Source organism: Furipterus horrens, unplaced genomic scaffold (genome assembly GCF_987537825.1).
Source record: "Furipterus horrens unplaced genomic scaffold, mFurHor1.1.pri manual_scaffold_6, whole genome shotgun sequence".
Classification (NCBI taxonomy): Eukaryota; Metazoa; Chordata; class Mammalia; order Chiroptera; family Furipteridae; genus Furipterus; species Furipterus horrens.
In genome coordinates, this window is record NW_028327176.1 from 89,664,379 (window position 1) to 89,689,304 (window position 24,926).

Sequence of the window (24,926 nt, forward strand, 5' to 3'; positions counted from 1 at the left end):
GAGAACCTTGCATTTATCCGTGCTGGTTTCAGGTGGTCCACTGAGACTTAATATTTATCAAACTTAATGACATATTAAGTTTTTTCTCCTTGTTTGCCCCTTCCCATGTTTTGATTAACAGAGTTCTCCCTCCCCTATTTTTCTCTGTACTGGCTTGGAAATTACATGCTTTGTTTATTTTAGTGGCTGACCTTAAAATATTGCTATACATATTTAATTTGAAAAATACAGTGTATCACCATCTCTATCTTTCTCCTGATAAATATAAGGAATTTAGAATATTTTTTTTCTGCACTGAGACAATTGTGTTAAAAAAATTTCCAACTGTGCTCATAGATTTGTCTGTTTATCCTCTTAGTTCTGTCATTTTGCTTTAAATGTTTGAAACTATGTTTTAAATACCCACAAAGTTAGGATTGTTATGTTCTGTTTAATTGACCCCTTTTATCACTATGCAATGTAACCTTTATCCTTTGGGAATACTTTTTATCTCACAACCTACTTTGTCTGATATTAATATTGCCACCCCAACTTTCTTTTGGTTACTATTTGCTTGGTAGTGTGTTTCTCATAAATAGCATATATAATTGGATTTTTAAAAAATGTTCATTCAGAAAAAATCTGTATCTTTTAATTGAAAGGTTTAGTCTATTTAGTTATTGATATAGCTGAGTTTAAGAATGCCATCTTGGTATTTATTTTTGATTTGTCCCATATATTCTTTGTTCTTTTATTCAGTTTTCTGCCTACTTTGGGTTAATCAAGAGTTTTGATTATTCCATTTATCTCCTTTATTAATTTTTCTCTATTAATTTTTAATTATACTTAAAAATATTACTTTAGTAGTTTTCCCAGATATAAAATGCATCTCTGACTTATTATAATCTACTTTAAATTAGTTCTTTGCCACTTCATGAATAATTTAACTCCATTTACAACTCTTGCCTTTTGTATTTTTAGTCATATAATATACTTTTACATTATGTTATAAACTGCCCAAGATAGTTATTATGGTTGCTTTAAGCAATCACAATCAATATTCTTTTATATGGATCCACATGTTTAACCTTTCCAATGTTCTTCATTCCTTTGTGCACTTCTAAGCTTTCCCCTGGAGTCATTTTCCTTCCACCTGAAGAACTTTCTTTAACATTTCTTACAGAGTGAATCTGTAGGTAACGAATTTTCTCAATTTCTGTTGGTCTAATAATATCTTTATTTCATCTTTATTTTTAGAGGATATTTTCACTGGGTACAGGTTATTTTTTCTTTCAGAACCTAAATGATGTCATTCATTGGTCTTCTGGTTCTCCATAGGTTCTGTTAAAAGTTAGCAATAGTGTTATTGTTGTTCTCTGCAAGCCTGTGTATTTACTGCAGCTAATATTAAGATTTTCTGTTCATGTTTGTTTTCTGTGCAATTTGACTATGATAGGCCTATGCTTAGTTTTCTTTCTATTTATTTATTTATTTATAATTTTTTTATAGTTTAATGTATTTTAATAGCAAACTTACAGGAACAGCACAGAAGACAGACAACATTAAAACATGTACTTGCATGTAGGACAACTCAGTTAGAAAAGTATAGCGAATGAATGGAATCTACTGTATGATAAAAATGCTACAAACACTATTTAGTTGCCATCAATAAGAAATTTACTTGTTTTAAAAAAATCCAAATTCTGGCACTGTCCAGAAAAACTTAACAGGTTTATTTATATTGTTATAAAGTTGAACTCCTGAAACTTGTTCACTGGAACATCTTGACTTGCATTAATGCTTTATGTCCCCGCATTTATATTAAAAGAATTCACACACAAATGAAAATGGAAAAACTGCCAATACCTGATTTCTGTCCCCTATTTTCCACTTGCAATCATATACTTAGGTACCTTTTGACCCCATGGGAAAAAATATCTAACGTTCAGAACTACCAATAACAGGAAGAAGAGAATTTTTTTTTTTTTTTTAAAGAATGAAATGTTTCCCATCATAGTGGATTCTTAAGCACGTTCTCCACGTATGCAGTGTGCTAGCTGGATGTCTTTTGGCATAATTGTTACACGTTTGGCATGGATAGCACACAGGTTGGTGTCTTCAAAAAGGCCAACCAGATAGGCTTCACTTGCCTCCTGCAAAGCACCAACAGCTGCACTCTGGAAGCACAGATCTGTTTTGAAGTCCTAAGCAATTTCTCGCACCAGACGCTGGAAGGGAAGTTTGCGAATCAGAAGTACAGTGGACTTCTGATAACGTCTAATTCCACGAAGTGCCACAGTACCAGGCCTGTAACGATGAGGTTTCTTGACCCCTCCAGTAGAGGGCGCACTCTTGCAAGCGGCTTTGATAGCCAGTTGCTTCCTCGGTACTTTACCACCGGTGGATTTGCGGGCAGTCTGCATTGTACGAGCCATGGTAGAGAGACCTTTTTAGTTACCCGCCTTTTCTTTTTTTTTTTTTTTTCTTTTTGCTCTCTCTCTATATTTTTTAAGTATATTTTATTGATTATATTGTTACAATAGTTCCAATTTTTTCCCCTTTGCTCCCCTCCGCCCAGCACCCCCCTTCCCCGACAATCCCCTCCCCAAGTCCATGCCCATGGCTCACCCTTTCATATATTCTTCTTTTTTTTTTAAATAATTAATTAATTAGTTAAATATTTTAACAATAAAAAATAACAATCCCTCCCTCTCAGACTTAAGACCCTTTACAATCTTATAAAGGACAATGGACGAAGGTCTCGAGCTCCTCTAGTTGCTTCAAGCTGGACATGGTCGTCGTCCTACCTACCCTTGGGTCAAGAAATCCCTAATAAGAGTGGGGGTGTGGAGGGGAGGGTGGCCTTCCCACAAGAGGAAGGATCGTGCAGACTCCAGGTTGGTTGGCTGTCTCTGGACAACGGCATGCTTGGTTTAACAGGCTGGCATCCTTGTTGTATTCTGGGGGCATCAGGGTTAAAGGACATCATTCAATCCGTAACCACTAGATGACAAAAGACAAGTATTAATTTTCCAATGTCCCACATTAGGGAAAAGAAGGGCTTCTTTAGAGGAAGGTATGCCAGGTACATCTCACCTGTCCAAAACCCTTTTGCCCATTATACTTAGTTTGGACTGAGGGAAATATTTTAGGTTTCCCCCCTCTCAGGCCTCTGGGCTCTTTCTGTCCAAGCCATTAGGATAGAAAAGAGAAACCAGTTTTAAAGTGAAGCCCACAGACCACCCCGTTCTTCACCAACCCAGCCACTTAGTTCAGCCAAAACATTGAGTCTCAGGAGGCAGCAATGCAGACAGGATTAAGTGAGGCCTATACGTACAGACAATCACTCAGGTAATGAGATCGTAGGCTTATGCCCTTTGAAAACAGAAAACACATGTTAATTTATGTAACATAACCCACACACAAGTTTATAGATCAGTAGGACTGTCTTATCGGAAAAACATCCAGTTGCAAGGTATTTGACATTCTTCTTGCCTGTAAATTAAATTAATTAAACATCTTTGATAATGCCACAGACATAGTTTAACTTTCAAATGAAAACAAATTTTAAATGAAAAGAAACTTTAAAGACAGTTAGCTGCACTACTTTATAGTCTACCACTGGGCATTGTGATCTTCCTTGAATCTTGATTTTTCTCCCTACGATTACCCTCCTTGTCACTAAAGGGACTGCATTAAGTTCATTTTTAATTTATCCTGTTCATTTGCATAAACACAACAAGAGCAGCAAATGATCACTTATGATCTTTAGTTCTGCTTTGCTGGAACTTACGCAAGGAACATTTAGGGTGACCTTCAGTCTGCCCTTCAGGGCACAGAAGCTGAGCCACATACCTGGCATTCAGCCTTGCCTGTAAACACCTGTCTTTTCCAGGTCCTCCTGGTTTTCCATTGTGCCTTAAGGTCCCTTCTAGCCATCTTTCAGGAAAACAACCTTCGTTCCTTCCCTGGAAAGATTGCTATGGACCGCTCATCCATCCAGGGTACCAGGCCTTTTATCTTGTGGACTTTTATTACCTTTGAAAGTCAGTCCCAGTTGCTCAGGGCTTTTTGGTAACAACCAAATCCCAAGCATGTCTCCTTTAGGCATGACATTCCAGTCAAAGTCTTAGTCAAAAAATCGTTGTTAACAACTGGTCTTATTAGTTTTATGCAAAGAAACTTAGGTCATTACTTACTTCTTTAGAATGCCAAATTCTGGAGGGATCAGATAGGGAGAAAATATATACAGTGTGAAGGAAAATCCTTGTCCTTCTAATATTCACTGAACTTGCATTTCTATTCTTTATATTTTTATTTTTTCCCCCCACTAAAAATTTTCCTGTTTGTTTGTTTTTCCATTACAGTTGTCTCACTTTTTTCCCCCTCTTGCTTCTCTGCACCCTGTCCCTCCCTTCTCCCATATTCAGTCCCCACCCAGCTGTCCATGTCCATGGGTCATTTATACATGTTCTTTGACTAGACCCTTCCCCTTCTTACTAGTTCTCTCCCTCCCATCTCCCCCTTTGTTACTGTTAGTTTATTCCTCGTTTACATACCTCTGGTTCAATTTTGCTCATTTGTTTGTGTTGTTCATTAGTTTCCTTTAACAGGTGATAGCATAAGGTAATTTTCTTTTGTTGCCTGGCTTATTTTGCTAAGCATAATTCTCTCTAGTTCCAATCATGTTGTTGCAAATGGTAGAAGTTCCTTCTTTCTTTCAGTACTTATTCATTGTCATTTTCCCCCTTTGTACTCGTGTTCCTCTCTGTCTCTCTCTGTTTCTTCATCTTCTTACAGCAGACCCTTTAGCATCTCTTGCAATACTGGTTTGGTGGAGATGTATTCTTTTAACCTTCTTTTGTCTTGGAAATTCCTTATTTCACCTTCCATTTTGAATGAGAGCCTTGCTGGGTAGAGTATTCTTGGTTGTAGGCCTTTGTTTTTCATTACTTGGAATATATTTTGCCATTCCCTTCTGGCTTGTAGCGTTTCTGCTGAGAAATCTGATGATAGCCTTATTGGAGCTCCCTTGTATGTTATTAGTTGTTTCTCTCTTGCTGCTTTTAGGATTCTCTCTTTGTCTTTGAATGTTGGCATTTTAATTATGATGTGTCTTGAAGTGGGCCTGTTGGGGTTCATCTTCATTGGGACCCTCTGTGCTTCCTGGACTTGCATGATTCTTTCTCTCTTCATGTTAGGGAAGTTTTCTGTCATTAGTTTTTCAAAGAGGTTTTCTATCCCTTGCTCTTCTTCTACTCCTTCTGGAATTCCTATGATACGGATATTATTACGTTTCATGTTGTCCTGCAGCTGTCTTAGAGCCTCTTCAGTCTTGTTCAGCCTTTTTTCATTTTGTTGCACCGTCTGTGAGTTTTTGTCTACATTGTCCTCCAGCTCGCTGATCCGATTTTCTGCTTCCTCTAGCCTGTTTTTAATTCCTTCTACTGTGTTCTTCAATTCAGAGATTGTATTCTTCATTTCCTCCTGGCTCTTATTGATAGCTTCCATGTCCTTTTTGATGCTGGTATAATTCTCAGTAAGTTCCTTATAGTTCTTCTGGAGATCACCGTAGTTTTTCTGGAGTTCTTTGTAGTTTCCGCTGAGCTCATTGAGCTTCTCCATAATACATGCTTTCAATTCCATATCTGATAGTTGGCTCCCCTCTATTTCATTTAGCACTCTTTCTGGGGATTCTACCTTTCCTTTTGATGGGGGGTTGTTTCTCTGTCTCCCCATTTTTGTGACTCCTATTGTTTGTTGGTGCTTCTTAGAATGATCTGCACTTCCTGGATCTGCCCCTGGTGGCGTCAGATCCTGTACCAGTCTGGGCCTAGGCAGCCTGTTGGAGACTTCCAGGGATCTACTGCCTTTGTCTGTCTCCTTTAGTTGATAATCTATTCAATCTGTGATTAGCCGTCAGGCTTAAGGACCGTGGGTGTGGCAGCTTAATTCCTGTAGGCAGGGCCTTTGCTTCCCCTCAGTCTGATGCCACTTGGCCGGGGATGGTCTGCCGGCCACGTTGTGATGTAGCGGCCTTTTTTGTCTCTCCGTGGTTATAAGACTTCTCTCCAGCTGGTGTTCGGTTGGTTATTCCAGATGATTTCTCCAAAATTGCGTTGTAAATCCAGACTAGTTCTTGGAGGAAGTTAGTGTAGCTTCCACTTACTCCTCCGCCATCTTGTTTCTCCCTAGTTACCCACCTTTTCCTTTGGCTGGAGCTCTGTGAGCTGAAGGAGGTGCTGGCGTTAGAGAGTGATGGCGGCTGCGAACACAGTTTTCTTTCTATTTATCTTGCTTAGAGTTTGCTAACCTTCTTGCATCTTTGAGTTGCAATCTTTCATGTTTTGGCAAATTCTCAGTTATTGTATCTCCAAATATTACTTTGCCCATTCTCTTCTTCTTGGAACTCCTAAAACACGTTTTAGGCCATCTGATTATGTTCTATATGTCTTGAATGCTCTTTGCTGGTTTTTTCCCTTACTTTTTTCCTCTATGTGTTTCATCTTCAATATTTTTTACTTATTGTCTTTGAGTTATATAAGCCTATCTTTTGCTATGTCCAGTCTGTTGTAAAACCTGCCCAATAATTTTTTTCCCCAATGAGTTTTTATTTCTAATATTTTGCATTTCACTTCTAGAATGTTCATTTGATTCTTTTTCTGTAATTATAATTCTCTTTTGAGATTTATTCCTCTTTTCATTTATTCTGTAACTCTTTTACTTACTTTCTTGAACATATTTGTGATAGTTACTTTGATGTTCTTGACTGCTGATGTCAACACTTGGCTTATCTGTGGGACTGCTTCTATTGTATACTTTTTCTTAATTATCAGACATTTTTCCTGCCTCTTCAAGTGTTTTGTAATTTTTTTCTTAATTGTATGCTGGGTGTTGTACAAAAAATAGAGACTGAAGTCAACATTATTTCTCCCCAGATAGGCTACATAAGGTGAGGGACTAATCTCAATTCCATTAGAAATTGAGCTTTGTTGTGTCTTTAGTTAGACTTAATCCACCTCTGGTTTCAGATGTCACAAGGTCAGATCTTTTCCCTTCCAGAAGTAGAAAGTATTTTCCCTCACATTGAATCAAGGCTGGCCTTGTCAGTTACTTTGGTCAACAGAATGTGATTGGTGACACACTGCCTCCAGCAGCCATGTAAGGTCCAGGTACCCTCTTGGAGAGACCATATGGAGAGAGAGAAAGAGGGGCCTGGATAGCCTCCAGCTCTTCCTGCCATCCCAGCTGAGGTGTCAGACATGTGTAAAGCCATCTTCGATTTCTAGCCACAGGTGAATCTCTAAATGACTGCAGCCTTATGAATGGGCCCAGCTAAAGTCAGCCCAATAGCAGAACTATGAGCAAATGAATACATGATTACAGTAGTCCCTCTGTACATTGTGGTTCACTTATTGCGGCCTTACTGTATCGTGGGATTTTTAAAAATATTATATTTAATTATTTATTGCGGATTTTTTGCTATATCGCAGGATTTTGCAGTACTGTATATGTATGTTGTTAAAGTTACATAGATTTAAGAGTGTAGAATATATTTAAGAACATAAGTAGTGCTTATAAAAGCATGGAAAAGGTTAATACGGGAGTGGGAAAGGTTAATAAGGGACTGGGAACAGTTTATAAGTGTGTGGGAAGGGTTTATAAAGCTTTAAAAAATATATATAAATACTAAAATAAATGTAAGGTTCCTACTTCGCAGATTTTCACCTATCGTGGTGGAGGGATGTCTAGAATGTAATACCCGCGATAAGTGAGGGAATACTGTATTGTTTTAAGCCACTAAGTTTTGGGGTAGATTATTATATAGCAAGAGGTTACTGAAATACAGAGTGTTTGAGATATAATGAGTCTTCCAATAAGTGTTTATTAAATTTAATTTAATTGTAAGAGATTAGATGGGTAATTAGACTAGATGATCCTCATAGTCCCCCGAGATGCTATGGTCCCAAGATCATTAATGACCTTGTACTGCCATTACTTCCTCTATTTCTACTGATAACTGAGAGTTGAATCTAGATGTAATAGAGTTAAGTTCTTGGGTGTCTTAGTCCATTTGGGCTACTATAACAAATACCATGCACTGGGTAGCTTATAAATACAGTAACAGAAATTTCTCACAATTCTGGACTCTGGGAAATCCAAGATCAAAGAGCTGGCAGATCTAGTGTCTGGTGAAAAGCCATTCCTTTGTTCATGGATGGCCATTTTTTTGCTGTATCCTCACATGGCACAAGGGAGGGAGGGTCTCTCTGAGGCCTCTTTTACAAGGGGAGTAATCCCATTAATAATTATAAGGGTGACCTTATCGCATTCCAAAGGCCGCACCTTCTAATACCATCACCTTGTGGGTTAGGATTTCAACATCTAGATTTTGGGAGGACACAAACATTCAGACCATAGCTTTCCACCCCTGACAAATCCCCCCACCCCAATTCATGTTCTTCTCATGTGTCATCAACTCAAAGTCTAAGTCCAAAGTCTCATCTAGATATCATTTATATCAGACATGAGTAAGACTCAAGGGTGGCCATTGAGCTTTGTGACATCTAACATATTTAGAGACAGCAACCTAGGGTCACCTATTTTGACCTGTTTCTTCTCCAAACCTACTTTTCTGCAATTCTGTTGATTCTACTTAATTCTTCCCATATAAAAATTATGCCACAAACCCCATTGCTATAGAACATAAGCTTCTTTGAGGTTTTTTATTCAGTAATGGAGAAAAATCTGTGCTAAGATGTTTATACTTTCAGATCCATTCTGTACTAGTTTTCAATCTTTAAAAGTTTCCTCTAATTTCTCATTAGGGAGATAAAAGCTTCAATGATGGCAATGCTATAAAAAGTAACTAACCAACCAGTCCACAGCATTTTGTAAAGTTTGTAATGTTTTAGAATTTTGGGTGATCTGTATTTTGGAAGAAGAATAGCCTTTTAACTGTTACTTACTTTACTAGTTGCTATTAACAATCAGTTAGCCTTTTTTCTTTTCTTTTTTTATTGTTGTTCTGTTACAGTGGTCCCATCCCCCCCGTTGCTCTCCCCTGTCCTGCTGACCACTCCACAGTCAATCCCTGCCCTGTTGTTCATGTCCATGGGTCATTTGTACTAGTTCCTTGGCTACTTTGGAAGAGGCTGGATGCTGTGGGTCTATGGCAAAATATTCTTTAAAGATAGACTGTTATCCAAGCATCTGATTGGTCTCTCTGAGGTCAAGCATGAAAGCCAAGATTTAGCTACTTTGCAGTTGTAGCAGGAAGAACCGAATTCTAAACTCTACTATTTGCTGCCCAAGTGTCAGAAGCCATTGATTTTGTGTTTAAAGACCGTCCTCTGACAGAAATGTGGGACCAGAAGGGAGTGGGAGTGAGAAGGTGGCAACCCACAAAAACTGGGCTCTCCATGTACTTTCTCATTTTTTAAATGCATTTTCTTGGTTTTGACACATTTCTATGCCTGGCCCTCTCACCCTGACAGTTCATTTCTGGTTTGATCCAGTTTCTTGTGGAGACTTCGGTGTCATGGTAATTACCCTTAGGCTCCGTCTGGCTGTGTCCCTGGGTGCCCAGCTTCTGTACTCACCCATGGTCACCGCTCTTGGTCCACCATTTGGCTCTGCGCTCCTGGCAGTTGCAGTCATTGGAACTTGCTTTAAATCTAACTTCTACTTAGCATTCAGAGGCCAAATCTCATGTCATTACTATAGGAAGAACTCCCTTGACACCCAAGATAGTTTCAGGTCCTCTTAATGTATGCCCATGGAGTTCCCTGTATTTTACCTTCAAAGTACTTATCACGGTGTCCCTGGCTGGTTTGGCTCAGTGGATTGAGCGTTGGCCTGTGAGCTACGTGTCACTGGTTCGATCTTCCAGTCAGGGCACATCAGAGAAGGAAAACTCTGATTCCAAAAAACCTCCGCTGCCTTGCGGCATACCTCTTCAGGGGAAAGGCTAAGGGAGTAAACCCCGACAGAAAATCCGGAGCCGGAGTCCCTAAGGCGGTTTGACGTTGTAGTCAACACCGGCAACTCCTGCGGCGCACCTGAAGCCAAGCTGTATTGACTCCGTCTTTCCCTTGGACCCTTCAGCTGCGAAGAGAGGGGGGGTCTGCTGCATGGGCAACAGCAGACCCTCCATATCACCCCGCCCAGGCTCTGTAGCTTCAGCTTCACTGGAGAGGACACTCCAGCGTCATCGTAAGATGTCGATTCAACACGGGAGGAGACAGATACCGTGTCACTCCCGAGTCGGACTGCACAGCCATTCTCGGCAGTGCAGATAGACTCTTAAGAAGCTACACCATCGTCTCTCGAGACGGACGGCTGCCGACGACGACCCCACAGTTTGGGGTGCTGTGTATATAATAGGTGCTTAGTAAATGTTTGTAGACTGGGTGAATGCACATGCTATCTCTGTGATAAAAGGCACCTTTACAAGGACTTCTTCTGTCTAACAGATGAGAGAAATTGAATACCTAAGCAAGAGGAAACTTGTTTATTGAGTGGGAAATAAAATTCAGGATCCCATATGCCTTTGCCCAGGGGTCTATATTTCTCTTCTGGTTTTAACTTCATACTATATTTTTTTAATAGGGGAAAGAGAAATTTTTTTAATGAATTTGGACCAAACTTGTAATAACATTTTTTCCAATTCCTAAAGGATTTGTGCCTGTCACGTATTTTTAACTAAGTTTGGCCCACAAAGACTATAGATTCTGGATTTCATGTACCTTAAAAACCTATAAAAAAGAAGCAATGGTGAATGTGAATCTGAAGACCAGGGAAAGTTCTATAGATCTAACATTCTTGTCAATTGGTACTGCTGCGTGGCCTTCTGAAACAGTGGCAGGATAAGATACTGACCTTGGAGAGATAGTAAAAATGCTTTCAGCCTAACAATTCCTTGTCCTACATGCCTCAGAGGCTGGTCTAGCTTAACCTGCCTATTTCCACCATCAATGCAGAAAAGATATGTTGCATATAAAATTCAAATGCTACCCAGTATTTCTTTTTCTTGCTTATCTCTTCTTCACCATGCCCACCCACTTTTGGTATTTCTCTCACCCATTTCCTTAGGCTTACAAAATAGAGAGAAAGGAGAAGATGCAGGAACTAGACTTATATATTTTATTTGAGCCTCATCTCTTTGGAGAAAGGGAAACAGCCAAAAGGAGTGCGTTAGATGATCTGATAAAAACAGCAGAGGCAAAGCATGTACAAAGAAGGAAATCCTTCATTAGAATATCTGCTGAAGGTGAGATGAGGTGAACCTGGATAGGGAATTCTTGGTACTTAGCATTGTGATCTGAGAGTGAGATCACACTGCTGAGCAAGGAAGGACAGCAGGTGGAGGAATCCCAAAATAAGTACTGCGAGTCTGTAACTAGTCTGGGGCTACTGACCAAGTGACCCCGTTTGGGTGGTAGGATTTGTCAAGGGAACCTGATGCTTATTCTCAGTTCTTCTCCCAGGGATCCTTAGCATCATTGTCCTTAAATGAATATGAATTCATGTGTAGATGCCTCCTGTCCGCTGACCATGTCCTAGGCTGAGTGTGACTTGGGGAGCTGGGAGGCCGGTACTGCTGCTGAGGATAAGTCTGAGCCCTTGGCCTAGATCCAGTCTTAGGCTCAGGCTCAAGCTCCAGCTCCAGTTCCGATTCAGGTTCCACCTCTGACTCAGGCTCTGTCTCGTGATCTAGGTCCAGCCCCGTCTCTTGTTCCGACTCCAGCGTGGGCTCCAGATCCATGTCTATCTCTGACTCCTCCTCTATTATTGGCTCTTGGATATTGGTGAAGCTGGGACTTACATTTTTGGAGACTTCTATGATACTGCTGCTTGTTTTATGTTTTGAATCTACATCCTGAAATATATACAATTAGATGGGTTAAAATTTTCAATTAAATTTAACTTTTGAATAGTCAAGGAATTTCAAAATACAACAGCACTATGGTACCAAAAATCATGAGTTTCTGGCAAAGCAGAAAACGTTTCTTGCCTAAATCTGCTTTTCATCTTCTTTGCACTCTCTGGTTCCTTGGTTACTCACTATTCTTTAGGTTCAATCAATCCATAACTCATGATTTCTCTGGATTTTCTGACTAGCCTGGATTTCATGGTCAGCCATGTAAATAACAATGGTCTTGGCAGCATTCTGAAACATCTTGTCTTCTTGATCTTGTCTCTTCAACCCCCAATGTAATCCTTAGCAGGACATGTGAGGCCCTTCACAACCTGGCCTCTTGTCATCTGTAGCTTTATCTCCATCTGCAATCCCCAGCCTTAGCTCTAGCCATGAAGTTAACCAAAGATGTCTGACTACTACTTACCTTTGCTCTCATGCTGCTCCCTGTGCCTGCTTGTCCTTCTCCCTCTCAGCCACTTACACTTATTCATTGTTCCAGATTCACGTCAAAGATTACTAACCAGGATCTTAGCTTCCTCTGTGTTCCATCTGTATCTCACTCACATCTTGATCATAGTACCAGTAATGTATTGCCTTGCAAATCTACCTCCCCTATTAGACCCTAAGCTCCTTGAGGTAGAGCAGGGCCTGGTTCCTGACATTCCCAGTACAAGGCCCTGAGCTTGTCACCTAGTAGGTGCCACAAAGGCTTTGTGAACCATCCTTGCAGCAGCATTCCATGGAATTAACACCTTTCACCCTTTCTGAAACATTTTTTTCTCTTCCATCATATGACACACTTTTACTTTTCCTCCTTCCTTCCTGGTTGCCTCTTCCTGGTCTCCCTCTGGTCTTCTCTACTTCTTCTGAATGTTGGTGTGCCTGAGGCTTGAGCCTAGGACCCCTCTTTTCTCCATCTACACGGCCCCCATAGGCAATTTTGTTTAGTCCCATACTTTTCATTGTTATCTACGTACTGATTACTTTTTGGTTATAACCCTTCCCCTGATCAGCTGGTTCATATATACAGTTCCATTTGTGACTTCTCCACTTGGATATTTAATAGGTATCTTGAATTTAATACATCATAATGGAAGTTTTTCCTCTCCTAGTCTTCCCCAGTTTAAACGCTAAGGAAAAAAATGATATATTCAATACTAAGTCTTAAGTTCCCATGAGAATGTTACTAAACTAGAAAAATACTTTTTAAAAACATAGTAAATATAATGTCCATCTTAGGTCAACTATTACCACTATCCTTAATAGAAAGACATAAGAAGTTTTTCTCCTTAAATTTTGGAGTAAGACAAAACTCACCATTATTACTTAAATTGTTCTGGGGGTGGGGAGGGGCCTAGCTAATGCCATAATATATGATACTAAAATAAGAATTTTAACAATTAGAAAATAAGAGATTTATATTATTTGTAGAAAATATTTTTTTTTTATCTAGAAAACTCAAGACAATTAACAATGAAGCTTTCCTGGGCTAGTAAAATAATTTACAAAGTGACCAAATAATTTAATCAAAATCAGTAGGTTTTCTATATACCAGCAGTTGCCAGTTAGAAGGTATAATGAAAAAAAGATTCACTTTAAAAAGTAATAAAATTGTAAAAGATAAAGTATAAAGTAGCTAGGATATTCTATATGAAGAAAGTCACAAAATCTCACTATGAATACAACATTTTAAAAGACTGAATAAATGTAGAGGCTGCCCATATAGAAAAAAAATATGTTCAAATCTAGCTATGGAGGAAAATGTTATTCTGGATAAGCAGAAGCATATAACCTGTGAGAAGTCTCAACAAAGATAGGCAAATACTTGGAAATAGATTACTTAGAGATAGAAAAAGGGCTATCTTTTACTTATTAAAGCTTTTGTAAACACTTATTACTCTGGTAATTCTTTTGTCATAAAAATTCAAATGTTATTGAAATGTAGTAAGTCAACGATTCAGGGGTTTAATTAAAAGTAATGTCTAGTCATTGGGTGATATTTTGGTGCCCATCTGTGTTTTAGTTTTCTTTCTTTTTTTTGGTGGGGGCCACCATTAACCTTCAAAGATACTGATTTGAAAACACTGAGGTAGGCCCAGCTCTTTACTTAGTATTAACAAATGGCTAAAAATTCTGGCATGTATTTCATTGTCCTTTGCATTTGTTAAGGTTGAGTAAATCATATTACCCAGAGTGGAAACAATAGCCAAAGTATTAGACTGGTAGATCTTTACCTCCAAGAGTTCATCAGTTTTATTATTCATCCCAAGCGTGAGTTGGGGGTTAATTCTAAAGGCACAGCTAGAGGAGATGTTTAAGATATTTAGTCATTGATATGGCAATCGCACTAACCAAGCTTTCTGTAAAAGGGCCCTTGAGGCCTCTGTTGGGTTGGGTAACCCTCTCTTCAGCTGGGAAAGGGCCCTGAATGTCACCCAGATGCCATGGCAATGGGGGAACCTGGGACTGAGGTCCACCACTATTTACCAACTAACTGATGAGCATTTCAATGTCTCAAAGTTTGGCACAGCCAAACTCAACAGCCTTTCCTTGACGGTGCTCATCTATCTGATCAGGTGTCTCTCCTGATCTCACCCCCTACTTCACCCCCCACCTCACCCTGATGCTTCACATCATCCAACCTTTTCTGTTTCTGAGTAGGTTTCCTGTATCATGGTCTCAGATTCATCCACGCTTAACTCGGAGGACTCTGGAAACTTCCGTGTCAAAGCAAACAGCACAGCATCATGGAGGGTGAGGAACAGTTGGGCCTTGGTGATGCCAGCATCAAAGAAATCATTTCTCTCAAAAGCCCTGACCACAGAAGCTGCAAAACAAACCCAGAAGACACAGAATCAGACACCTGGGGAAGAGAGCACCCAAATGCAAAACCCGGCCCTCGCATGGGGTGAAAGCTACTTACAGTGACTACCTGCAATGAGCACTCGAATGTTGGCGTTCTGGAAGGCGTTGCACATCTGCAGGGAGGGAGTAAGTCAGTGTTCAGGATTCTCACACTCACTAGGAAAGAGCCCTCTAATTAGCTGAGCTGTAAAATCCCTTTGGTCATTCACTTATCTGGGGTATATGTACCTTTATATCCAACTCAACTCTGTAAACATTTGATGAGTGGACTTCTGTATGCTAGGAGGTGTCTAAGGTGCTGGAACTACAAAAGAGAATCAGACCCAGGGTGGGGAGTGAGACAGAGGAAAACAGTTCACGTTAAGAGAGAATGTCATGTAAGTACAGTGCTAGGATAGAGACAGGCACAGGTGTGATGGGAACACACTGGACGTTCCTCAAGAACAACTATATCATAATATTAGTGCTTGGTGTTTGCATGTGACCCCCTTCTTCCTGGAGTTCACTAAGCAGAGGGGGCAAAACATGGCCCAGAGGTGGTCAAATGATACAGTAGGAAGTGGAAGTTAGAAACCCTGGGGATCATATTCAGAGCTGCTCTGCAAAGTTGCACTTGACTTTAGTAAAACATCAGCTATTTAGAAGTACCAGATTAATAAGTATCTGATATTGACCTCAAGTTTACTTCAGTCAATATATATGCTCTGGGACAATGGATAAAGTTCAATTTAAAGCAAGTCAATATTAAACTTAATACTCTAAGATTGAATAGACCAACTCTGAGCACTGTTAAAATGTGAAAAGAAAAAAACAAAACAAAACACAAAACAACTAAAACAGACCCTATTTCTTTCACTTTCAAGAGGAAACAAGAAAGTCATTCTTGATCACATGGAAAATCAAAAAGTCATTTGATCAATAGCTACAATGGACACATTCCAAACGACAAGCAGTGGGAGATTGAAATCCCATGAATTAGGAAGAAGCTTAAACTGAGTGGTTGTCTCTAGTAAGAATGGGATTTTTCTTATTAAGTTAAAGTTTTCAATTATAATATTTGGAATCATTTCCTCCAATACGGCAACATAGAACAATTACAGAAGGAATGAAGAAACCTGTATTTATAAAGTGTAAAAGTGCACCCTGAGTCTGAAGACTGTTCAGGTAGGTGTCTGATATCACTTCCATGTTGGGGCTGGAGCAGAAAGTCATCAGCATCAGCAGTTGTGGGTGGATCATGCCAAGGACCAGAAGGCAAGAGAAGAGATGGAGGAGGAGATGATAGCACAACAGCTTTAAGTTCCAGTGATGGACAGATGCTTTACTAATTGTGAGCCCAGGACTCTTAGGGGGAAATATGGCTTGTCTCTCAGGGCTGTGTGAAGATTAAGTAGAATCAGGTATATAAATGTGCCCAGCTAAGCACGGCATGTAGTAGCCATTTAATAAAGTACGATGAATGAACTCTGAAGTAACAATTAGAACACAAGCCTGGAAGCAGAGAACACAGCCCAGTAGGATGACCTAAGATGGAAAAGCCCAAAAGACAAGACATTCTCCTGTATATTTGAATATGAAAATGGGATGGGAAAAAGGGGTCTCATGGATGAAACTGAACATTAATCTCTTCCATGCCTCTCACTTTATAGAGGAAACCAAGACCCCCATGCAACTTAGTAAGTTACCCCCAGTCAGATGGACAGTGAGCACCCACCAGAGTTCTTGCTGCTTTGAGAGTAGTATTCCTGTAGGAATAAGGTTTGATATCATGGGATTCTAAGAGCAAAGATGGAAAATCAGCCAAAGAGCGTATCTCAAGAAAAGGTGGGTACAGTCAGAGCCGGGAAGTGGGTGTTCAGAATGTTTAAACCTGAGCCATCACCGGCAGAGGCAAGAGTGAGATAGCAGACTTTAAACTGAGATAAGCTGGCTGGAAAAAGATGTTGTACTTATGGGACGTTAGACAGTAAAACCAATATGGTTAGTTGTGCATCTCCACTGCCCATATTGTATAAGAAAGAGAGAAAGGAAAACTGTCAGAGAAACCAGAAAGCAGGAGAGAAGCCAGTACTTAGGGACACAGCTTTTGAAGGAAAAATCTCCCCTGCCCTTTTCACCCAAAGATGCAGGCAATGGTGAGGGATCTGGGGACGATCCTACAGGTACTGGGCCAGGCAGCCCCAGGCTTGCCATGCCTCTCATCACAACCTCCAATCTGAGTGTCTTTTACAATGCGTAGCTCAGAGCAGCTGAATAGTGGAGAATTCTGGGTAAGCTTTTTTTTTTCTGTAGCATTTAGATCTATTCCTTGAAAAGACTTGCAGCTAACTCCCAGGATACATGCGTTGTCGCTGGGTGAAGCACAGATTGCTATTTCAATGGTGTTAACAATTTCCCGTTTTTCATTCCTTGAGCAATAATATACTATGCTTAGGGAACCAACTCCAGTTCAGTAAATCAGAGTTGGTTCATTTTCTGTTTATTCTGGTTGACCTTAACTATCTCAGTATCCAAGTTTCTAGTGGTGTAGGAATTATATAGTAACTGCTCAGTGACTAGTACAATTCCATCAGGGTTGGGGTTAGGGTGCTGCTGGTAGGTGGGGATCAGAGCTTTTGTTGAAGCTACCTCAGTACCTACCTGTCTTAATATGACTGAAGCCTGTGAATCCACAAAATGTACCATGGAGAAATCCAGGATGATGGTATGGGTGCTGGGTAGAAGAGACGATTCTGAGTGAGGGATGACTGATCTGCTCCTGACCTGACTTTCAGCAGCATCAGGAAGTGGTGTTGATCTGTTTCTAGAGAGGTTTTTAGGAAGCCAGATTTTCTCCCTATCTTCATAATTTTCCCCTCGATTTCTCTGAAATGTGGAAGATGCTATGTATGGTACTTGTTCATCAGAGGAAACTTGGCTTGTGTTCCCGCTGTCCAAACGTGTGCAGCGGATCAGGTTGATGGAGGATCCACTGTGGTCTCGTTTACTTTCAAACCGTTCTGTGTAAACAACCTGGGACAAGGGTTGGGGGAAGACTGCGGTAAGACTGAAGCAAGGGCTAGAAGTGCCTGCAACTATGCCGCTCCTGTCTACTAACTCACCTCCCCCTCCCTCAGGAATCTTCTCCACAGTACATACCTTTTACTTGGGTATCTCACTGTCACTTCAAGCTCATGACTTGAAAAGACATGTTCATCTTGCTTTACCCTCACCACTCAGAAGCTTCCCCTCCCAACTTCCCTATGTGCATCAGTGACATTATCATGGTCCTAGTGAGCTGGACTTAACATCATCTTTGATTGATTCCTTTTCCTTATCCCTGAGTTCTAATTAGTCTCCACTGCCTTCTAATGCTCTGAAGTATTTCTTCCATGAGTTCCTTTTTTCCACATCACCTTCTTTGATCAGTGAAACGATGTTCCTTAAAAAGAAAAAAACCTACTCGAGCAGGGATGTCTTTACCTTTTACTCCTTTCATCCTCCCAACAGGCCTGGATGCCTGCTACTGCTGAAGTTCACTATCAAGCACCCGGGATACAATGGCATACAAGATGTGAATGCCAGCTCTGCAGTTACAGGGACCAGTTTCCACCCAGGGAAACATGCCCATTCAAAGGATAAATAACAATACATGTGGAGAAGAACTATAAGGCACATGGATAAATGGAAAGAATTCATTTGCTAGAGTGGTATAATTTGGGAGAAATTCTTTTTCCTTTTCCCTAGTCTCCTATTTCTGGGCACATAGTAGGAGCTCCATAAATACCAGATGATTCTATTCTACTCTCAGATATATTTGCTGATGTCCTGTAAATGCCCTCTATAATACTCAGTGCAGTGTGGCTATAATGTAAAAATTAGACATAGGGTTAATTCTGTCCTCTTGGCAAGAAAGTTGGTATTTTCCGGGAGCTCAGTAGAACCTACACTTCATCAGAGCATATGACAACCAGGGTGGCTGCTTCATGTTTGCAGGGGCCTGCATGAGGAGGGGGCTGGGAAGTGTTTGTGTACAAGTATAAATCTGTGTGTGTGTGTTGGGGGATGTCTGTAGATAAAGCTGCTCCTCCCAAGTGTGGATATAGACAGGGTAAAAGGCTCCATAGCTAGAAATGAGTAGCCCTGCTCTGGGGAAAGGGAATATTTAGATCAAGTCTGAGTTGGAAATAATGAACACTGTTCATCAGCTGAAATAACCTTCAGATGCTGTAAAATCCCCATCTGTGCTTATCAGCCCTTCATAGCCCATCCTCACTTCCTTGGTCACAGGCACACAGCCGGAGACCCTGGCAGATCCTTGAGAACCCCAGCCACCTTGACCTGCCTGAGTTGGAATTATAAGACAACCTTTAAATCCCTTATTTTCAGATATCTAAAGGCAAGCAGCTAAAGGTCTGAAAAACAGGCACAACTAGGGAATTATTTTCTGCACTAAGTGAACCTCTAACCATTGAGTAGGGACTCAAGAGTCACCATGTACTCCTACCTACTTTCAGGTCAAGATCTGACCCTCAAAATGGAACTTGCGTCTTCATTTCTGAGTAGAAAACTTTAATTTCCAATTACCAATTAAGAGTCAAAATTGCTGAGGGGGCTTGATTTTCTTTTCTTAAAACAACAACTAACTGCCTGTGCACGTCTTTATAAAATGTGAAGAAAGCCCTGGCTGCTGTGGCTCAGTGGATTGGGCATAGGCCTGCGAACCAAGTATCGCTGGTTCGGTTCCCAGTCAGGGCACATGACTAGGTTGCACGTCAGGTCCCCAGTTGGGGGGCGCAAGTGAGAGGCAACCACACAGTGATGTTTCTCTCCTTCTCTTTATCCTTTCCCTTCTCTCTAAAAATAAATAAATAAACAAATAAATAAATAATTTGTTATTTTTTTTTAATGTGGAGAAAAATGCAGAAAAGAAGAGGTTTCTAACCCTGGGCGGTGGCTCCACTTCATCACAGTTGCAGAAACACCGACAAATCTTGCCTTCCTGTGAGCTGTCTTCACGTTCATGGAACAGGCCGAACACCTCTTCTTCTTTAAGCGGCACTCTTACCATCTCCACCTGAAAGACAGAAGAGGGCTCTCACCTAGATGGCAAGTGGTGGAGAGTGGCAGCGAGCCAGGCCCTGGGGCGGGCGAGGGGTGCAGGCGGAGAGGAGTGGGCGGGGAGCCCTCGCCTCCTCCAGCAGCTTGTGCTTCAGGTGGTGCACATTTACAAACGTGATGGAGTTGCAGCACTGGAAGATTTTCACCCCAGGAATGGCTGCAATCTGCAAGACAAATGTAAAGTTCAGAAAAACTGCTCAGCTCTTTGATGGAGCAAGGAAAAATCTTTAGAACCTCCTGGAGACTGTATTCTTCATTATGAGAGGCAAGAACAGTCAAGTTCCTTCCTCCTGTTTTCACCCCCTGCCTTTCCTGCTTTCTTTTCCCCCCTCCATTTCCTCACTCCTCTCTTTCACTTTGGCCTTCCACCCCCTAAAGTACATTTTTAAATTATTCTTAACTGGCTGCAGGACTCTAGGATTTACCTACCTCATTAAGTTCCCCACCTCTGCCATTATGTGTACCTCTCCCTGCCTTTGTCAAGTGTATCTGCAGTGCAGCAAATAACAGCAAAGGGATTTTGTAGAAAAACTAAGCAGCACCCCATCCTTTGGGCAAAGAAGTGGAACTGATTTGGAGTCTTACCTCCCGGTAGTCATTGATGCTTCTATAAATGTTGGTGTTGGGGATCTGACCCAGGAGGAGAATCTTAGTTCTGAAAGGAAATGCATTTGCCTGTTGGTCATAGTTGCCTCCCCTGCCACGGCTAACCTCCTGTTACCTGAAGCTAAATACCTGTGTGACTGAACAGTGATCACAAAGAAGGCAAAAGCTATTGAAACAAGCAGTCCGATGTCCAGCCCCAGGAAAATCGCAGATGTGAATGTCACCATCCAAATAACCTTATGGAAAGGGGAAGGAGGGAAAAGGAAAACCATGATAACAAGCAGAATTGAAGAGAACTACCAGTCCTGTCTCTCAGCGCACCTTCACCCTCTCCCTCCTGACACCTGGGATTTAGAGAACAAATTCCACAGCCACATGAACTAATGCCGTCATGAATGGCTGCATCCCAAGGCTGCCTAGCAATTCTCTTATGCTGCCTTGGTCATTTCTCTCTTTCATGCTCCCTTGAAACTTCAGTTTCCTCATGTGCAAAACAGAGATAATAATATCTACTTTATAGGCTTTGTTGAGATTAGAAATGCCATTTGTAAAGCAACCCAGAACACTTACCAAATGGCAGTTGCTGTTTTAAAACCAATAGTAGTTACCCTTTTCAAGCCCTTCTCCATCACCCTCAGCAGATGACTGACCTGACTTTCACCCTCACAGAGGGGACAGGCTGAAACTCCCTCCAATGTTTACTTCCCCTTCCAGTTGCCACTTGTAGGTTAGGGTCTACACTCGACTTTCCTCCATCCTCTCCAGTCCTGCTGGAAGTGCTCTCTCTCCTCCTACAACCAGAAGCTCTGCCTGTGTCCTGGACATACCCTCTTAGTTCCTCAGGGACCTGATTCTGAAAATTCTCTCCTTTTGTATCTCTTCTGGGTCCTTCTCCTCTCAACATATCACCAACACCCCCATCTTTTATTTTTTGCTGCTTCCCCTTCTGTCCCCTAGCTCTGTGCCTCAGAGAGATGGGGGACACTGCATCACTTACTCTGGCAAGACATCCTTTCCTCTCAGTAGGATTTGTGTTTCTGGGTTAAAAGTCGTTCACATATGCAGTGCATGGCAAACCCTTTGCATTAAATGTGTATGTGACTATAGCCACTTCATTAATTCCCTTTTATTTAACTTTGCATAGTTGGAATGAGGTCTCAGTACTTCCAAGTACCAACAACTTTGAATCCCTATTTAAGACAAAAGTAGAGTCCTAGGCCTCAGAATTGCTAGCGTCTTTCGTGCTGATACCTTTTGTTTGTCCTCTTTCCTGCTGTCCAACCTTCCTCTCCATCCACCCTACCTCAGCCAGTGCTTCTATACTCACACAGTCATATTGGCTCTGCCTCCACAGACTGGGGAGGTAGTAAATGGTTTCCAGGTAGGGTAGGATGTTGCCCACAATAATACCAGCCAGCACAGCCTGTGGGGAAACAATAAACCCTGCTTTATTTTTTCCTTCTGGGGTAAAACTCCCAGATCTTCACAAAGGAACCACCAAAAGTTAGCCTTGCCCCTCAAGATATGAGGCATTGATATTTCACAGAAATATCATGTTTATGCTTGAACTCATTGTCTAATCAAATAAGTATTCCCCACATTTTTCTCTGTTCTTCTCCATTATTTGGCAAACATGGAGGACAAGGCAAGGACAAGGCCTGACTGAGTCAGCCAGGAAAGCTTAAACAAGCCCCTTTCAGATTCCCACGGCAGGAGGAAGAGCAGCCAGAGATTGCAGTCCTCTGGCCCTTTTGTGTCCGTGCTTTTGCTTTTGGTGGGAGAGGACCCTCAGGGGCTGGCCCCTTAGGCCACTTGGCTTTGCTTCGTCTAGTTTGCTTGACACATCCATGTTAGTACGTTGGCCGAGGGAACTTCCATTCAGAGAAACTCTAAAATGGTTTCCATTGGGCTTTTATTCAAGTCTAATCATGATACACTATAATTATTTCAACAATGAGATACTGTTTTTTTGTCCATAAAATCAAATTAGCAAGTTGAAAACACCCCATATATATGGTTGTTGCATATAAAAAGGTACAACCCTTTTGGAAAATAATCCGGCAATATATCAACACATGCTGATATGCTTTCACACAGATATTTTGCTTTACTTTAGAAATCTATCTTAAGTATAGAAAAGGGCAGGTGAAAAAAATTACTCATTGTTGTGTTATTTATAATAACAAAAATTTAGACAATTTAATTTCCAGTAATAAAAAAATAACTAAATAAGTTATAGTATGAAGTAGCATGCTATTTATTAAATATAAACAAGAATACAAAGTTGTATATCAAGTTAGGTTACAACTATGCAAAGTAATACCCATTCATAGAAAATAATATTGATCAAATATATGGCAAAATGTTAATAGTGGTTTATTTGTATTTATGGATGATATTTTTACCTATTATGAATTATCCAAAATTTTAAAAAATAAGCATGTCTACTTTTCTAATGGAAAGAAAGATTCTTTTTTTTAAAGTATATTTTATTGATTATGTTGTTACACTGCTCCCAAATTTTCCCCCTTTGCTCCCCTCTGCCCAGTACCCCCTTTCCTCTGCGTAGTACCCCCCTTCCCTCCAGTAATCCCACCCCCCCTTAGTTCATGTCCATGGGTCGTGCATATAAGTTCTTTGGCTTCACCCTTTCCTATATTATTCTTAACTTCCCCCTGTCTATTTTGTACCAACTGATTATGCTTCTTAATCTCTGCACCATTTCCCCATTTCTCCCCCTCCCCCCTCACAGCTGATAACCCTCCAAATGATCCCCATACCTATGATTCTGTTCCTATTCTGGTTTGCTTAGTTGGATTTTGTTTTTATTTTTTAGATTCGGTTGTTGATAGTTGTGAGTTTGTTGTCATTTTAGTGTTCATTGTTTTGATCTTCTTTTTTCTTAAGTAAGTCCCTGTGACATTTCATATAATAATGGCTTGATGGTGATGAACTCCTTTAGCTTTACCTTGTCTGGGAAGCACTTCATCTGCCCTTCCATTTGAAATGATAGCCTTGCTGCATAGAGCAATCCTAGTTGCAGGTTACCTTTTATCACCTTGAATACTGCTTGCCAGTCCCTTCCTGCCTGCAAAGTGTCCTCTGAGAAATCAGCTGATAGTCCTATAGGAACCCCCCTGTAGGCAACTCTCCGCCTCTCTCTTGCTGCCCCCAGGACTCTGTCTTTATCTTTCACCTTTGGCATCTCAATCATGATGCATCCTGGTGTGGTCCCCTCTGGGTCCAGCTCACCCGGGACCCTCCATGCTTCCTGGACATGTATGTCCATCTCCTTCGCAAAATTTGGGAAGTTTTTCTCATTTCTTCCAATTCTTGCTTCCTCATTATGTGCTGGTTGACTGTTTTTTTCTTCCTTATGTTCCAAATCATTGATTTGAACCCAGGTTTCCTTCTCTTCACCATTGGTTTTGTGTGGATTTTCCTTCATTTCACTTAGCATAGCCTTCACTTCTTCTTTTATGCATTTGCTGTACTCAAGCATATCTGTCAAGCCTATGAGCATCTTTATCAACAGTGTTTCAAATTCTGTGTCTGTTAGGTTGGCTGTCTCATCTGTTAGGTTGACTATCTCCTCATCGCTTAGTTCTCCCACTGGAACCTTGTTCCGTTCTGCCTTTTGGGCCATACTTCTCTGTCATCTCATTGACAGGCTCCTGTGTTTGTTTGCCTCCGCATCCCAGGTAGAGCTCTTGCTCCTGTTATGTTGTAAGGGGCGGAGCCTTAGGGATTCGTCAGTACAGGGTGACCTGTTTTACCACGTTGTGGCACTGTATGTGGGGGAGGGGTCTGAAAGGGAACAATGCTGCCTGCCCAGCACTCACTCCTTTTCCAGGCACTTCTCCCATTTCCGTATGAGACTGGTGCCTCTCTAGCTATTGTCCTGGCCGTCGTTCCCAGAGTGGGTGGGTCTGTGGACATTCCACAACCATGGGAGCCCTTTAAACAAGTGGACCTGCTGAGAAACCGGCAGTTTCTGCCTGCTCCCCAACCCCACTGGTCTGCACAGTCAGAAGCAATGAGGCTTGATTTTCCCCAGTGCTGGGACCATGGGCTTTGAGGTCCAGTGAGGAGCTGGGAACGCTCCCCAGGTGTTTCTCCTGACTTTTTAAAATGTGTGACTGAGCTTTCTGCCAGCCTACTGCTGCTGCCACCACACCGTGTCCTCTCTGCCCCTCCTATCTGTCTGGATAAGTATTTCTTCTTTATTTCTTTGTTTGCTGGACTTCCATGCAGTTTGATTTTCTAGAACTTCTGGTTGTTTCTAGTTTTGAGGTAGTTATATTCCTTCTTAGTTATGGAGGGAGACGTACCGTGTCTGTCTACGCCTCCATCTTGGCCAGAAGTCCTGAAAGTTTCTTAAATATGAGAAAGTGAAAATCTACATTCATGCCCTGACTGGTGTGGCTCAGTTGGTTGGGTGTCGTCCACAGGG

General features: G+C 41.1%; 1 protein-coding gene and 1 pseudogene across 1 annotated transcript in view; both read right to left on the bottom strand.

Moving 5' to 3' along the window:
• Positions 1 to 1,773: 1,773 nt before the first annotated feature.
• LOC150006911 (histone H3.3A-like) lies at positions 1,774 to 2,414 on the bottom strand (annotated as a pseudogene).
• Positions 2,415 to 11,166: 8,752 nt separating this feature from the next.
• Positions 11,167 to 24,926, bottom strand: part of SLC26A8 (solute carrier family 26 member 8) — an 86,758-nt gene continuing 72,998 nt past the window's right edge. The window contains exons 11-19 of the mRNA XM_090280421.1: positions 21,801 to 21,896; positions 20,603 to 20,709; positions 20,453 to 20,522; positions 19,939 to 20,031; positions 19,692 to 19,823; positions 17,408 to 17,779; positions 14,826 to 14,880; positions 14,545 to 14,729; positions 11,167 to 11,860 (exon numbers count right to left, since the gene is read on the bottom strand). Coding sequence (XP_090136547.1) covers positions 11,453 to 11,860; positions 14,545 to 14,729; positions 14,826 to 14,880; positions 17,408 to 17,779; positions 19,692 to 19,823; positions 19,939 to 20,031; positions 20,453 to 20,522; positions 20,603 to 20,709; positions 21,801 to 21,896 — 1,518 coding nt within the window. The 3' untranslated portion in view covers positions 11,167 to 11,452. The remainder of the gene's footprint in view (positions 11,861 to 14,544; positions 14,730 to 14,825; positions 14,881 to 17,407; positions 17,780 to 19,691; positions 19,824 to 19,938; positions 20,032 to 20,452; positions 20,523 to 20,602; positions 20,710 to 21,800; positions 21,897 to 24,926) is intronic.